This window comes from Dromaius novaehollandiae, chromosome 1 (assembly GCF_036370855.1).
Source record: "Dromaius novaehollandiae isolate bDroNov1 chromosome 1, bDroNov1.hap1, whole genome shotgun sequence".
In the NCBI taxonomy this organism is placed as follows: Eukaryota; Metazoa; Chordata; class Aves; order Casuariiformes; family Dromaiidae; genus Dromaius; species Dromaius novaehollandiae.
In genome coordinates this window covers 199,306,328-199,320,994 of record NC_088098.1, presented here as the reverse complement: position 1 = coordinate 199,320,994, position 14,667 = coordinate 199,306,328, and the positions used below count along the sequence as shown (strand labels likewise).

The following is a 14,667-nucleotide window of genomic DNA, read 5'->3' as shown; positions in this document are numbered from 1 at the left end:
CTTCTCTAAATGTGTAGGAGACATCATATGTCACAGTAACAGTTTTACATATGCACACATACACCAATAGAAATTAAAGGCAAAGCAATATAGAATATAGTTATTGTCACAGGCTGTCCTGTCATAGCCTAGGCAGTATCATTACCTGGTTCAGTAAAGTTACAGGTACAGTGTTCCTTGGCTTCAGTCTTCTAAAAAGTAACTGACCTAGAAATGGTTCCATAAAACTATTCTCTTATCCTCCCCTGTTCTCTTCATCCTTCCCCTCCCCAAGGAAATATTTTTAATTGCTTGGATTCAGCTAAAATGAGGAGCACAGATTTCTAATCAGGGAAAGTCCATCTCTTACACTGCAGGGAAGCAGAACACAACCTCAGACATTAGCATCTTGTGTACCTGGACTGAAAAAGAAATCCTCAGTGCAGTACCAAATCCTATGCAGTTAAGTTCTTAGCTAACAGCTGGTACCACACAAATGCTGCAGTCATCATAATGCATATACGCACACATGCATCTATAGGGCCAAACCTAATTGCTGTGTGCCAGTTTGTACCTGAGGACAGTTTTGGATTGCCAGTGACAGTCCAGACATCAGGGCAAAATACTCAGAACAAAGACAGACAGTTATGCTATGCTGCAACTGTAGCTGGGTGACCCCATCAGGATCAGAGATGACAGAACCACCTCAGCAGAAGCCAGACAAGAGCAGGGAAGACATGTCAGCTGCCAAATAACACGAAGTCAAAAGTACTCCTGCAGCAACAGTATTTGAGACCAGCAGATGTGCAGAGTAGGCAAACAGCAAGAGTTTGACTGGTTGACTTTTCCCAGGCTTTTCTTTTGTTAAAGCATCTGCTGAAGATAGGAACTTGGGATCCCTCTCAAATCTGGACAATATGAGCCTGCTGCTGCTGTGGCAGGACAGTACCAAAGACCACAAGGCCACAGAGACTTCAGCCTTTATTTTGGCACCAAGAAGCAACGTTTTCAAAAAGCTAGTGAATAAGGACCAGCATTTTCCACCCTAAGCCTCAGCTCCAAGCAACATAAAAATGCCAGATCCAAGCCACATTCACAATTAGGTTACAAACATAAGCAGAAAGAAGTGGAATATATTTTCACATCCTGTACACGTGACCTAAGTAAAAATACGCCTCAAGTTAACACAAACATCTGTTGCTTTGAACAAACAGATGGGGGGATCCCTCCTGGATTTTACAAACGTGAACTGCCTTATTCCAACACTACTGGACCTCAAAACATCTACTCTCAAGTAGCTATATACAAATGAGTAATCAGCAGACACACTGGAGCAGCTTGCATTCCAGTCACAACTCTTTCTCAAGTTAAATAAAAGAAAACTTGGGCCTGTCTAACTATCTGTTATGAGATTCAAAAAGAGGTGGTGCTGGGAAGCTAATGGACATATCCAATACATGAGAAAAACAGCAGCTACCATCACCAAGAAAATTAAACTTGAAGGTCCGGTTCATCTCTCTCCTCACCTCTTTTATATAGCATTGCATGCATGCATGCATGTATAGCCAGTATCTAAAGAACAAAGAGTATATGGGCTGGAGCCTGATTTGCAGTAGGTGGCAGGGAGGGTGGGGTAGGAACAAACAAACGAGAAAACAGTATATAGGAGACTTCACCACCATCAGCAGCTGAGCAGGATTTGAATGCTGTGCCCAAGGGACCATCATCAGGCTGTGGTTTGCTGGAGAGTGATGTGGTCAACCTCATGACAAAACAGCACTTATGCTGCATTTTGTAGCACAAAGCCATTCGCCTTCAAAGGGACAACAGCCTGACCCTCCATCCCTACCTTCTGGTCATGACTATGCTGGTCACCTTTTGTCCTTCCTTCCAAGAGTGGTCTGGAAAGCATTCAGCCAACATCTTGAATATTTCCAAAAAACAGACACAGAGCTGTAAAACTGTTTTCAGGAAATGCAGAGCCACAGTAACTTCATTCTGCCCGTGGACGACTATGACAATATCTGGCAATGATATTTGATAAATAAAATGGAAGAAAAAAGTAGTTTAGTTCCTTTCAGGGTATTAGATTATATTTTGTTATATTATTTGATTATATTATAATTAAATGCCTGGTTACACTCTTGTAATTGAAACTAACATAAGCTTATGCACCTCGTGACAGCATTAGTATTTCTACATGGGGTTCAGTTCTTTTCTGTTAACTTAGTCTCAGTTTTGCTGATCAGCTCATTTCAAAATGTCTGCAAAATAAGTTTTCTGTGTGTGCAGAAAGAGAGGAAGAAAAAAGGACTCCCACTGTTGTAAGATGCTCTGTGTATATTAGGTTGTTTTAGAAAAATCACACCAGATAAATGATACATGCCTGTGTATCACATGAGAAAGTCAAAGACTTATTTCTGTTACTCGCATTCTAGTGCTAGCACCTCTAATAACATAAGCATTTATTTAGTTTAGTGACTACCAAAAAACACTCCCAGGTTGAATTAAATGAGTTCCAAATACATACCTCAGATTACTTCTAATCTAAGGACTGTAGCATGCAAAAATATTTGCATCCAGTCCTTCTACTAAAATCTCTCTCAAAGTTTAAATGCTTCATTCTGGTTTTTTTTTTTTTTTAAACGCAAATGCAAAGACGCTATTTTTCAGTCTCAGCGTAAAATCACATTGGTTCCTCTCTGATACAAGCTGAAAAGGACAGCGGAGATTTAGGCTGAGAACGACGAAAAGAAATGCAAAAGGAACAGTTACACCCTAAAAAACTATTGTGATACCAACTTCCTGTTATATTCATGGCAGTCTTTACTTTTGGTCACAAGGGCTTTTTTATTCAGAGAAGTTAAGGCTTATGCAGAATGTTTAGTGACCGTGAGGAAGCCATTTCCTTTTTTATTAAGCAAGAATCCATAGCTCAACCTTCTTCTGGCTATTAAATTTTAATAAATACAAGTATCTAATGCAAGTTAATCCTGTATCTTGTTACACGAAAATATAATTTTAGATTTCTGTATTAACTCCAAGCCTCTAGAACAATTATCTGACATTAAGAGTAGGGAAGTATTAGCTTAAGAGAACTGAAGATTTACATGTATCTGCAGTTTAAGTTTGGCATCTGACTCCCGTTCTGTCATTTCAAACATACTCCTATGAGGAAGCCCCAATTTATTCTACAGTTTGCCAAAGAAGAAAAGCGACCATCAAGAATGCAGGACAGAGCATAAAATACACTGCAGTCTTGGTCAGTACCATACCACTGCTCAGCTGCCAAGGAGCCACATCTCTGCAGGGGAAAGAGCACAGGCAATCACCTGTTACTGCCAGGAATATTTCAGTCACGGGGAAAATGCAAAGGAAAAGTCAGAATTCCTTTTCTCCCTTCTGCAGGGCAGGCGCATACTCTCAGCCACACTCACAGCAAACAAATGCCCAGAGCACCTTCACAGATGTAGCGCAGGAAATGCGTCATGACACTAAGCAGATTCAAGTGTTTGCTTGAAGACAGCATCATTGAGGGGAAACACTAACATGGGAAGGCTGGAGGCAAAAGAAATGGGAGAGAGGAGACACAGGTAGGTGTCAGCAGGTATCAGCTCAAGAGCAATCCCGGCATCTTGCTTTCAGCCCCTGGAAAGCTATGACTCACTATTTTCTGAAGCAGCTAAAACTGAAATGACTTAATGGGCCTACTGCAGGCACATGGGCGGGAAAACACCCTCCCTTCTGATGCAGGAACACTGGAGGATGCTGGAAACTTCTCAGAGAGAAGGGGGGAAGGTAAACAAAAACAAAAAGGGAGGTTAGAAAAAAAGAAAAAGTAGTGTAGGAAAAGGTTATGAAGCAAGCTCCTGACACAGCTGGCAAAGAGAAAAGAGAGCAAACATCTACCTTCAAATGAGGGTGGCAAAAGAACACAGAAGAGACTGTTGGCCTGAATTATCAAATCTACTGCAGCTGCTGCTAAAATAAAATCTCCCTCTTACAGTCAGCACTGCCCTCATTTGAAAGTCCTTTTTTTTTTTCCCCTCCTCTTGTAACCCCCAAATATCTCTTCCTGCCTGAACTGCAGTATAGCTTGTGATGGGTCCATTGCCACCTCAGACATATTTCCCACAGAATAATCTGTGCAATCTTAAAACAGCTCATTTTCAGAACAGCACAGTCTGGAGCTAGGACCTCCAGAAGACAGCCAAGTCGTTCATCCTGGAGGTTCTGGCGAATAACTGGGCAAACAGAACTCTCACAGGTAAAGCTCACCCATGTGCAGGAGAGAGTTTTGTCACGGGACAGGCTGATAGTCCATGAAAAGAAAAATTAGAATACTAATACCACATGCACAGCATTTAAAAAAAACAAAAAAACAGAAAAACAACCAAAAAAAACCCCCAAAACACCAAAACCCCCCAACTTTCTTCCCAAGCTACATTTGGCAAAGCAGAATTTGCCTCATTTAAAAAAAGCATGCAAGTATTTGTCCAAATTGAAATAAATACTGTATTCCTCATTCTGAAAGTGTCCCAAAATCAGCTGGTAGATCCCAAAGCAGGGTGGAGTCTTTGCCACGGTGGGTTAAATAAAAAGAATATAATCCATGACAGGGGGATCAAAAGAATCCTGGAACGCAAGAAAGGAGGAAAAAAAAAAAAAAAACTCTACAAGCTGAATTACATGATCTCAGTGTAACACAGATGACAAGATGATCAGCTGGACGCTCTCAGATATATTACAGTACCCACAAACATCATTCCAGTTCCTTGACAGACACTGCAATTAGGGTCTGAAGGGCAGATCTTGCCCTTAGTAATGTTCTGATACTGGCACAGGTGGCATGTACGTGTTTGTTACACAGACTTCTATAAAAGCTCTGAAAAAAATGAAGCATAAGGACTTCCATGCTTCCACAGTTGTCCAGTGCACACTACGTGATGTATGTTATTGTAGGTATGTAGCCTACAAAAAATCCTAAAGCATCATTCGTTAAAAATAGCTGCCTATACAAACTACATCTAGAGATCTTCATCCAGAAAGATCACCACTGCTTCGGGGGGGAGACAACAACTGCATAACGGTCTAGAAATGTCACAGCCCACTCTAAATTGCTCTGCGAGCGGTCACCTGCGCCCTGAGGACGTACAGTAAGTACAGTGCAGCCCATTCAGGTTGCTGGAATATGCCTGATCATGTGCTCAATTGCATCTATTCATCCCAAAATTTCAGTCCACAACAGGGGCTGGGCGTACCACCACAGCCCACTCGCTGCCCCAGGTGCTCCCAGCGGACTGGCAGCCTGGTGGACGGACGTGCCACGCTCTTGTCCCCCTGCAGTGGCTGCAAGTCGCACTTTCAAGCCCAAGGAGTTGTGTTTACCAAAGAGCAATATATTAGCAGCATTTTTGGCTTCACGCTTTTGTAACAACTAAGGTCAGGCCGTTTGCAGTCATGTTCTACAAGTTTCAAAACAATTTATGCTGCACTAATTATTTTTGATTGAAACTTGCTAAATAATTACTGTTGAAAAGATGACAAGCAAAGAACAGACAAGTTACTCCATTGGTTTGAGGAGAATGATGACTGTAATTTTATTTTGGATCTCAAAAAAAAAAAAGTCTAATTCTGGCTTCTTTCAGGTCAGTGGCAAAGTTCCTATTATGTTTTTTGAGGCCAGACTTCACCACAAAGTAACAAGCTACACAATGGCTGGAAATAAATCCTGCTGAAAGAACACAGGCCATTTAAAAGGACACTAGTAACTCCATAATCACAGTTTACTTTTTAAAATGTGTTTCCACAAGTAACACCTAAGATTATCATAACCGAAAGACACAAGAATTTTGTATTTACTTTGTGAATTACACTGTATTTTATATACTTCAGTTTACCAACAACCCTAAAAATATTTCCTCTGTCTGTGCAGGTCTAGCATAGAGCAAGAGCAGACTCAAGTGATGAAATGTTATGATGCTTCCTTTTTCTTTAATTAAATCAATTTCAATTTGATCTGAATCCCTTCTCCCCCTGCACCTTCCTCTCCCAACACACACCACCTAGAGTCACTTAGGTAGAACTGGGAGCTGTAAACCCTACCTTTATTCTACCTAATATGTAACATCTCTTGCACTATGTAAAATGATAGTTGTTAAAATCTAACTGTGCTGCATGGATATTACTTTTATTAGCTCCACTCACCTAACATAATAATACTCTTTCCCCCAGCCCCTAAAATTAACACTCCTCTCTCCTTAATTGTCCCTGCCCCTCCCCACCCTTCCAAAACCCTCATCACAGACAGAAGGAAGAAAAATGCCAATCCTTGCGTGGTGTCTACCAGAGCAGATTATCCCACACGGCTAGGATTACTTTCCAGTGTAATACCTAGAACACCAAACGGTACCAGCCCAAACAAAATTTGAAGAGGGAGTTCATCTAAGATCAAACTGAATAAAGTTACAGAGTCATGTACTCATTTTTTCTTGTCTTCCCAAAACACCTATGACTAGAGCTTCTTATGACAAACCACTAACTTCAGACACTTGCTGCTAATCATTAAATAGCTGATTACTATTCCCTGAAAGAGAGGATCTGCAGGGCACAAGGTGTAAGATCCTATACTCTGCAGGCTTGCTGTAGGGGAGCTCCATTAAGCAGACCATTAGGGATTCATGGGCTGACACATTAAACCGAATGTTTGCCGCTGGCATTTGAGGCAGAAGCTTGGAATGCTTTTCTGCAAAAAACTCTGCACCTTTGCACTCAGGTCAAAGGGGGGAGGGTGAAATCAGTGCAACACAGCCCATTTACCCACCTCACGCTGATGTTCTGCATAGAGGCAAATAAAATCATCTTCAAAGAAACTAAAGTTGCTTTCACTTCTCTGCAACAAGATCTGCTGGCTGCCTACTGGGATATGGCAGAGGTCCGCGCAAGAGGCATTTAAAGGCTTCAATTCACAGGCAGGGACAGGGTGGCTTAGGATGGCTGAGGAATTTACTACACATTATGCTCTATAATACTGCTGTGACAATTCAGAACCTAACCTGGAGCAGCTCAGGCTCTCTGGCACTGGGAGGAAAGGAAGAATCCAGAGGAATAATCAAGTCTGTCACTCCACACCACGCCATTCCCAGGACCTGACATTCACCACCATTCCCACCATCTCAAAAAACTCCATTCATTCACAATCCTCCAAGACAGCCAACCTTCATATGGCCTAGACCCAAATTAGGAAACACGGCATTTTTAGCGCAAGAGTCCAATTTTGGAACCCCAATCTGGACTCTAGCCAGATCTGATCCTGCTTATGCCTGCGTCTGAATGTAAAACACACCTAAGAGCTAGCCCCAGTAAAGTCATCTCTGGGCAACAAGTCACAGCTAAGGAGGAGAGCTAAATCCAAGGATGGAAGAGTAACAGCCTGTCAGGAAAAATACAGATATACACAACCAGACTTAAGGAGGCAGCAAAACTATCTCCTCATGAGAGTCAGAACTGGGTGCATCGCCTGTGCTCTGTAACAATACCACTGCATCTATGTTCCAGGCAAAATAGCTAAAGATATTTAAAAGTTACAAGTATAGTGCATTACACTGTCCTTAATACCAGGCTATTTTAACAGGTGCTCAGGTATTTCTGTTTTATACATTGAGCACACTACAGCACAGCAACGTTAAGCCCCAGTGCCTTCCAAGATTTCAGTCCAACAAGCCTGTTCTGTATGGGAACGATTTGTCCATGTAAACTACCCAATGCGCATTTCCAATCCAGAATCCAGCTGTGCTCATTTAACCTTGGCTCATATGCACAGGGAGTGTTCTCCTTCTAAATGGCTAGGGAAATTCAGAGGGTAAAGTTTTTTAAAAAACACTACATTTTCATGGCACACTTCAGATCACACTGCAAATCCATGGTTCCTCCAGTTAAATAATTCAGTACATGTATCTTGTTCACTGGACTAGGAAGTGTTTAGTGGTACTGCAGCACCTTTAGTTGGATCTGCAATTTACTCTCGCTCCGACTGTCTCATATATAATAAATTACTTGGAACAGAAACAGCACTAGTCAATGTACTATATAGCTCCAAATAAATGCAAATGGTTTGTAATAATGTGTGATGTTAGATTGTTATACAGATTCTGATTATGGTCTAGGAGACTCAAGAGACTCACGCTCTGTCATGAATAAATGGAGGCAAGTTTTAAAATCAAGGAAATTCCACTGAGAGCACTTTGGTATGAAATCTCTCCAATTTACATCAAGGGACTATAAAACACAATGTGTCAGCCTGACAAATAACCACTATTCAATCACTGGAGAAAAAGATTGTTTCTCCAACAATCAGAATCTGAAATAGAAACAGTACCTTATGTCTCAAATGCAAAATTGTAAGCTACTCCTAGACAGACAGAAAAGTCAAAACCAACACTGGACACACATGCAAAAGAAGTGCAGCTTAACATGAAACAGCCATGTTCTCCACCAGGTGAGTGGACTTTGAATTGAGAACATATTCTAGCACCAATCTCAGAATGACAAAAGCAAGTATTTCTGTGCCGAGATCCTTATCTGAGACAGGACGACAACCGATAAGAGCAGTGGTGAGGTGAGGAAGAAGACAAAAGGCATGCACCTGACCGCTGATGTTTGCTGTGCATTCAGCCAGTTCCACCTACTTCTTGCGAACAGCTAGCGAGCTTCTTCAAAGACCATATACTGCCTCTGGAATTTCTGCTAGTTGCTTCTGACAGTGAATGCAGCTTAGATGTGCTAGACATAAAACTTATGCTAATTCTCATAGCTAAGTCTCATTCTAGTAGTGAAAAGAAACAAAGTACTCTGTTCAGCCTTATACATCAAGTAGAGAAATAAGAGAGTCCCCCACAGGTCCCCATGACAGTCTTCTCCAGAAATTAACCCTATACTCAGCATGGCTCTCAACAGCAAGTCCATCTCCTCTGCTGGTTACACAGCAACACGAATGCCAGTAAGCTTGGCAACCACAATCCAAAATCCTTTCTTCAGTCCTGAGTACATAGTGAGAAGCACCCCCACAAATCATACGTACCTGCTCACAACCTGCATTCACCAGTTCCTGGAGCATCTGTCTATTTACTTCAACAGTTGCTGTAGTGCCTGACTCATTGGCAAAAGGCAGCAAAGAATATCTAATTTCTCGCAGAGCTTTCTGATAAGGTCCAAACTTAGGTGTTTGTCTCATCTGCTGCTGCCTTGCAGCATCCTTCCCTACTAAAATCTTAGCATCCAGAGAAGTTTCACTGCCTGGTCCAATAGGTAGTCCCTGACCTGAAGATTTGGATGGCTGTTTTAAACCTTCTCGAATCTCTTGTAACCTCTGTCTGCTGTTTCCAGAATACGTCGTAGCAGGAAAAGTCTTTGGCCTCATTGTTAATCCAGTTTTCTTTGAGCATAAATACAGCCTTTATTCTTTTTAATTACTTTATTCCTAAAAAGTGTTTGTCTTCTGATGGTATCAATTTCTTGTAAACATAATCTTTCGAAGAAAAAAAAAGGGGGGGGGGGCAAAAACCTCAAGTGATTTCCGCCAGCGTTTTACTTCAGCTCACAGTCTTCATGTTTGCCACAGAAAATGAAAACCCTTGGAATCGTCATTTTGCAGACTGACGGTGTCTGAAACAAAAGGAAAAAGAAAGTACACACAATTAAATTGATATTGTGAATACCTCCAAAGGGGTAGCATGACAATTAACCAAGTGAAAGTGAATCAGTTTAACCTACTAAGCTGTCACAGCTTGATTCCCCTTAATAATTTTCACTTTATCTGTTTTCAAGGATAGGATTTCAAAAGGCTTTTTCAACACGATCAATAAAAAATCTGGGTTAAGTTTCATTTTCAAAATAAATGAAAATAAAAAAACCTCAAAAACTCCAAAGTTTAAGATTTTTTACAGTACTTAATAGTGGCAAGTTTCCCACCCAATTGCATAACTAAACCCTGGACAAGCCTATCCTATTTCATAATTAGGGAAGAGTATGCTCATGAAACGTTTTTCCCCCACTTAAGATCTTGTTTGTTTTACACTAGCTGAGCTCAGTTTCAGAAGATTTTATGAAGAAGATTTATAATGGAAATATTGATGGCTCTAACCATAGCAACTTCTAGTATTTCAATAACAAAGTGAATAACAAGACAAGATATTTTACCATTCCACATGATTATCTTAATAAAAAAAATCAAAGGTAAGAATTCCCCCAGAATTGGAAGATTAAAAAAAAATAAATAAAAAGGAAAAAGAAAGAAAGTGATATTTCATCAGCTGTGCCTTATGGGCAAGAAAGAAGGTGAAGGAGTTCCTCAGTAACAGCAGGGACAGCAGAACCAGTGGGTTCCGAGTTAAGACAAAAGGTCACAACACAGGAGGAGGAAAAAAAAGGACAGACTTCTAGATAGCTTTTTGTATTTCTTGTGACATGCAGCAGAGGAGAACTATACAGCAAAGCTAAGCTACCATGCAACTTGTGATCTCTGTGCTGTATGAAGATACAACGAAAAACCCATCTTAACTGATTCTTTGTGGTATCTCCGTCATATAAGTATTAAATAATGGTACAGTCAAAAAAGGATTTAAAATATATACTTAACAGAAACATCACAAGTTATTGATGCTGCTTCCTCAAGTTTCCTTCTGCTACCAATACTTGCATTGGTGAAACACCTCCCGAGTGTAGCTCAAAGTCACTTTGTTAGGTACACTGCAATTTCGTTCAGTCGTTTTGAAATGGCAAATACAAAAAGCTATACTATATGTTCTCATCAGTCACTGAGAAGTTGACTGGAGTTTCTTCAGGGTTTTTTTCTTTTTTTAAAATGAGCTTCACTTCTTATCATAGCATGTTTTAGCATCAGAAGGAGCTTCTCCAGAGAAGCATTATTTCCTCATTTTCATATGCTTAGAATAAAAGTCAGTTCATTGTGAGAGCTCTTACTGTGACAGCTCTAACATTTCCCAACAAGGACCAAAAAATGACCCATTTCCATACATTTATCACCCCTTCTCACAGCCAAGTAAATGGCTTACTATTGTGAAGGCCAAGAAAGTCTGGACACATCCAACTCTGAAGCCCACCATCACCTCCTCATTAGTACACGGTCCACTGCCAAGAGAGATTCAAGCCTTTCTCTGAAACCAAGGACCGAACAAAAGAAATGCAACAACCAAATCAGACCACAGCCTCCTTCATGATAGCTCACCACTTCAAAACACAATATCAAACGGAGCTACTGCACACATCATATATATACGCCCTTAAAAAGCATGCCCTACACCTCTCTGGTGGGAAATTCCTGTAGAGTGGTGGAGCTCTATGCTGAAAGCTCTAGGATCAAACCACTGAGAACGTGCAACGCAGGACACACGTATGAACCTCTTTTCCTCACGTTTAAATGCTCTGAAGCTTAGCTGAAGGATATCTATGATGTATCTGAGGTACTCCCTAAGGATATCCTGCAAACCTAACTCATACAGGACTAAAAGCAGCACACGTGTCCACAAGCATCTTGGACAGGATTTCTCCTTTGCCTTGAGGAAAATGTTAAAGCTGTTTATCAATATTTTGATATTTTCACAAGCAATAAATCAGCTATTAGTCAAGAACAGATCATGTTTTCATGGCTCTCAATGAAGATAAGGGGAACTGAAGTATCCCGAGGGCAGAATTTTATCCACCTAGGCAGGATATAGCAGCAGTTAATACACAGCTTTAATACAGGAATGTTTTTAAAAAAACAATATCATTAATCAATAGTACTGCAGCCCTTCTAGGAATACATCTTAACTAGCTAGTACTTAAACAGTAGAGAGCAATTAATTGGTCTATAACTGTCTTTCCTGTCCTGACAGCAGCAAGCACCATATGGCTGGGTTTAGGGATCTGGGTTTTCTTCCTCTTCTCAGACCCCGTGCCAACGCTCAGGCTGGGGACGTGCTGGAGAAGCCTGCAATCCCCCCACCTTTTTTCAGCAAAGGACTGGTTTCCCACTTACACGCATGCTTCACATAAAGAACTTTTGTGACCCTCAGCCTAAGCTCGAGTCTAATAGTGCTAGGTCAGGCCAGCTGGCAGCTTTTTCAGCTTTCTTTCTGGTTTAGCAGTGTTGTAAATGTAATGCTGATCATTTAGGCAGTATGAATGAGAACAGCAACAGCAGCAAGTACCAGAGCTAACTGCAAATGCGTTTTATATTTTGCAGAAGGGTTTTTTAACTAAATATGTAAGATAGGCCAATAAATTGGAACGTTTAAGTAGTACAGATGATTTACAAAGAAAGACAAGCTGCCTGCTTTTTTAAGTCCTCCTGTGATTTGTATTTTTAGAAAAAAAATAAGAGCATTGTATGCTTTAGAGAAATATGTAGTCTAATTCTGTCTAAGCATTTCTGACTGTACATCTGGATTTGGATAACTCTGTATCCTAATCTTCACCTTGCCTACTGCATGAATGTATTAGTAGCCCTCCTGCCATCATACAAAATGATTTTTCAGAATTATTTTTGAGCTCCAAAGTATTCTCACTAAACACTAAGGTTTTTTTCCCCCCTCTCTGAAATGTTATATACTCTGCACTAACTAGAAGCTTGACCTCTTCAGATGTATTTCAAATGAACATAATATTACTTTAGTTACAGCAAGTTAGAATGATTTTTGAATAAATGATTTTTCTTCTTTAGTTGAGAAATACTAAGAGCTGCTCCAGCAGCAACGAAGCGAACCCACAGAATCAAAACGCTGAAGCCTCACTCCAGCACACCAGCTATTCTCCCTCCTGCTCCTTCATCCACCAACAGGCTTCGTGTGCCAGCAGCTCTGCGGAGCTGGGAAACGCCAAAGAAACTAAAGCTCAGTTGCGTTTCAAGAGCAAAGCCACCAGCCCTGGCCGGTGAGCTGCCTCCAGGCCGCTGCAGTCGCCGCGGTCAGGTGAACCAGCGCTGCGGGAGCGAAGAGCGAAGTTTGAAGAAACTGCCACAACTACCTTCTGCCTCTCAGTTTAGAGGTATTGAGGGTTTTTCTTTTTCCTTTTTTTTTTTTCCTTTTTGATCACAAACTTACGGACAGGGGGCTGCCTACTTTGTCCTAGAAGGTCCAGGACTCGCAGCGGGGCTCCTGCAGCCTCACCCCCGTACAACCACGCTCCCCTTTACAACCGAAAGCGGCGAGGAGAGCCGAGAAGAGGGTTTTCCCCAAACCCTTCCTTCGCTCCTTTCCCCCCGCCAACGAAACCGCCCCGCAGCGACCCGCTGCCCGCGTCCCAGCGCCGACCGCGGGCGCCGGCCCGGCCGGGCGCCGCGGCGGCAGGTCGCCGCCTCCGCGCACCAGCGGCGCCTCCGCGCAGCAGCCGGGCGCTGCGCGCGGGGTTTGTTGTCGTTGGGGTTTTTCTGCGTCACTCGCACGAGCGCCCGTCGCGGTTATTTCACCCCTCGGGAGGGCGAAGCGCTGGGTTTGGGCAGTGACCTTCAGCTGACTGGGCACGGCAGCAGCCGCGGCCGCCCGGGGCGCCCCGAGTCGGCTGCGCGCCCGCCCGCGGGGCCCCGCGCCCCGGCGGCAGCAGCCCCGGGCGCCCCGGCGTCGCACCGCCGCGGCCTGCCCGCGGCCTCCGGACGCGCCCGCGGGCGACGCTGTCACGGCGGAAAACGGCGGCGAGTGCGGGCAGGGCGCCCCGGTTCCCCCGCCGCCCCCGGCCCTCGGGCGGCCGCTCCCTTGTCCCCTCCAACCCCCCGCCCCCCGCGGGGAGCAGCGCCGCTGCCCCGAGGGCGCCGGACGGAGGGGAAGGGGGGGGAGCCGCGCCCTCGCTCGCTCACCGCCTCGGGGTGCCCGGCGCCGCCCGCCGGTGGCCGTCAGGGAGCGGTGCGGCGGCGGCGGCCGCGGCCCCGACGGCGCGGGCCGGTCTCCATCTTCCCCCGTGGCCGTCGCGGGCGCCGAGTGCGAGGGCACAGTTGGGACATTGGCTACATTGTTAGCATTCCATTCGCGTCACGTGACCCGGCCGCCCGCGTCACTCCACTCCCCCCACACACACACCCGCCGCCGCCCCTCCCGGCGCATACCAGCGGGGGGAGGGGCTTCTGGGCGGCAGGGCGGGAAGGGCCGTTAGGGCTGTGGCGGCCCTCGGGTGGGGGGAACGCAGGGGGGAGAGGGGGTCGCCCCCCCGTGCGACCCCCCTCCCCCCTCAGTTCCCCCCCCGGGGTTTAAAGACAGCTTGTGGCGCTTTCTTCTCACCCCCCCCCGCCATCTTCTTCCCCGTCGCTTTGCCCCAACCGCCTCAGCGGCGCGAGGGAGCTCGGGGTGGACATGGCGCGGGGGCAGCTTGCCGGGGCGGTTTATGGAGGGTGTGGAAACGGCGCGGGTGAGGCAGGCGGCCCGGCGGTGGGACCCCTCGGCTGGCGGGCCTCGTTTTAATGGAGAGCTTCCGACTGGGAATTACCATTATTCCTTTCCTGTCCCTGCCACTTTTTTTTTTTTTTTTTTTTTTTTTGATTACTTCTCAATCGACGCCTGTTTGGGCTTTATTCTGGATTTTTTTGGGGGGGGGGAATTATTTCTACTTAGGTATTTATTTTCGTCACCACGGGGATACAAGGGTGCTGCAAGGTGCCAGAGCAGTAACAGTGGGACGGCCAGGGAACTCGCATCTGGATCA

The 14,667-nt window shown here is 44.2% G+C and overlaps 1 protein-coding gene across 2 annotated transcripts in view; it reads right to left on the bottom strand.

Moving 5' to 3' along the window:
- LATS2 (large tumor suppressor kinase 2) overlaps positions 1-14,059 on the bottom strand; it is a 51,023-nt gene extending 36,964 nt beyond the window's left edge. For both annotated transcript variants that reach the window (XR_010387310.1, XM_026108890.2), the window contains exons 1-2: positions 13,829-14,059; positions 9,059-9,642 (exon numbers count right to left, since the gene is read on the bottom strand). Coding sequence is in view for 1 of the 2 variants with exons in the window: in XM_026108890.2 (XP_025964675.2) it covers positions 9,059-9,397 (339 nt within the window). In the remaining variant the exon portion in view is untranslated. The remainder of the gene's footprint in view (positions 1-9,058; positions 9,643-13,828) is intronic.
- Positions 14,060-14,667: the final 608 nt, after the last annotated feature.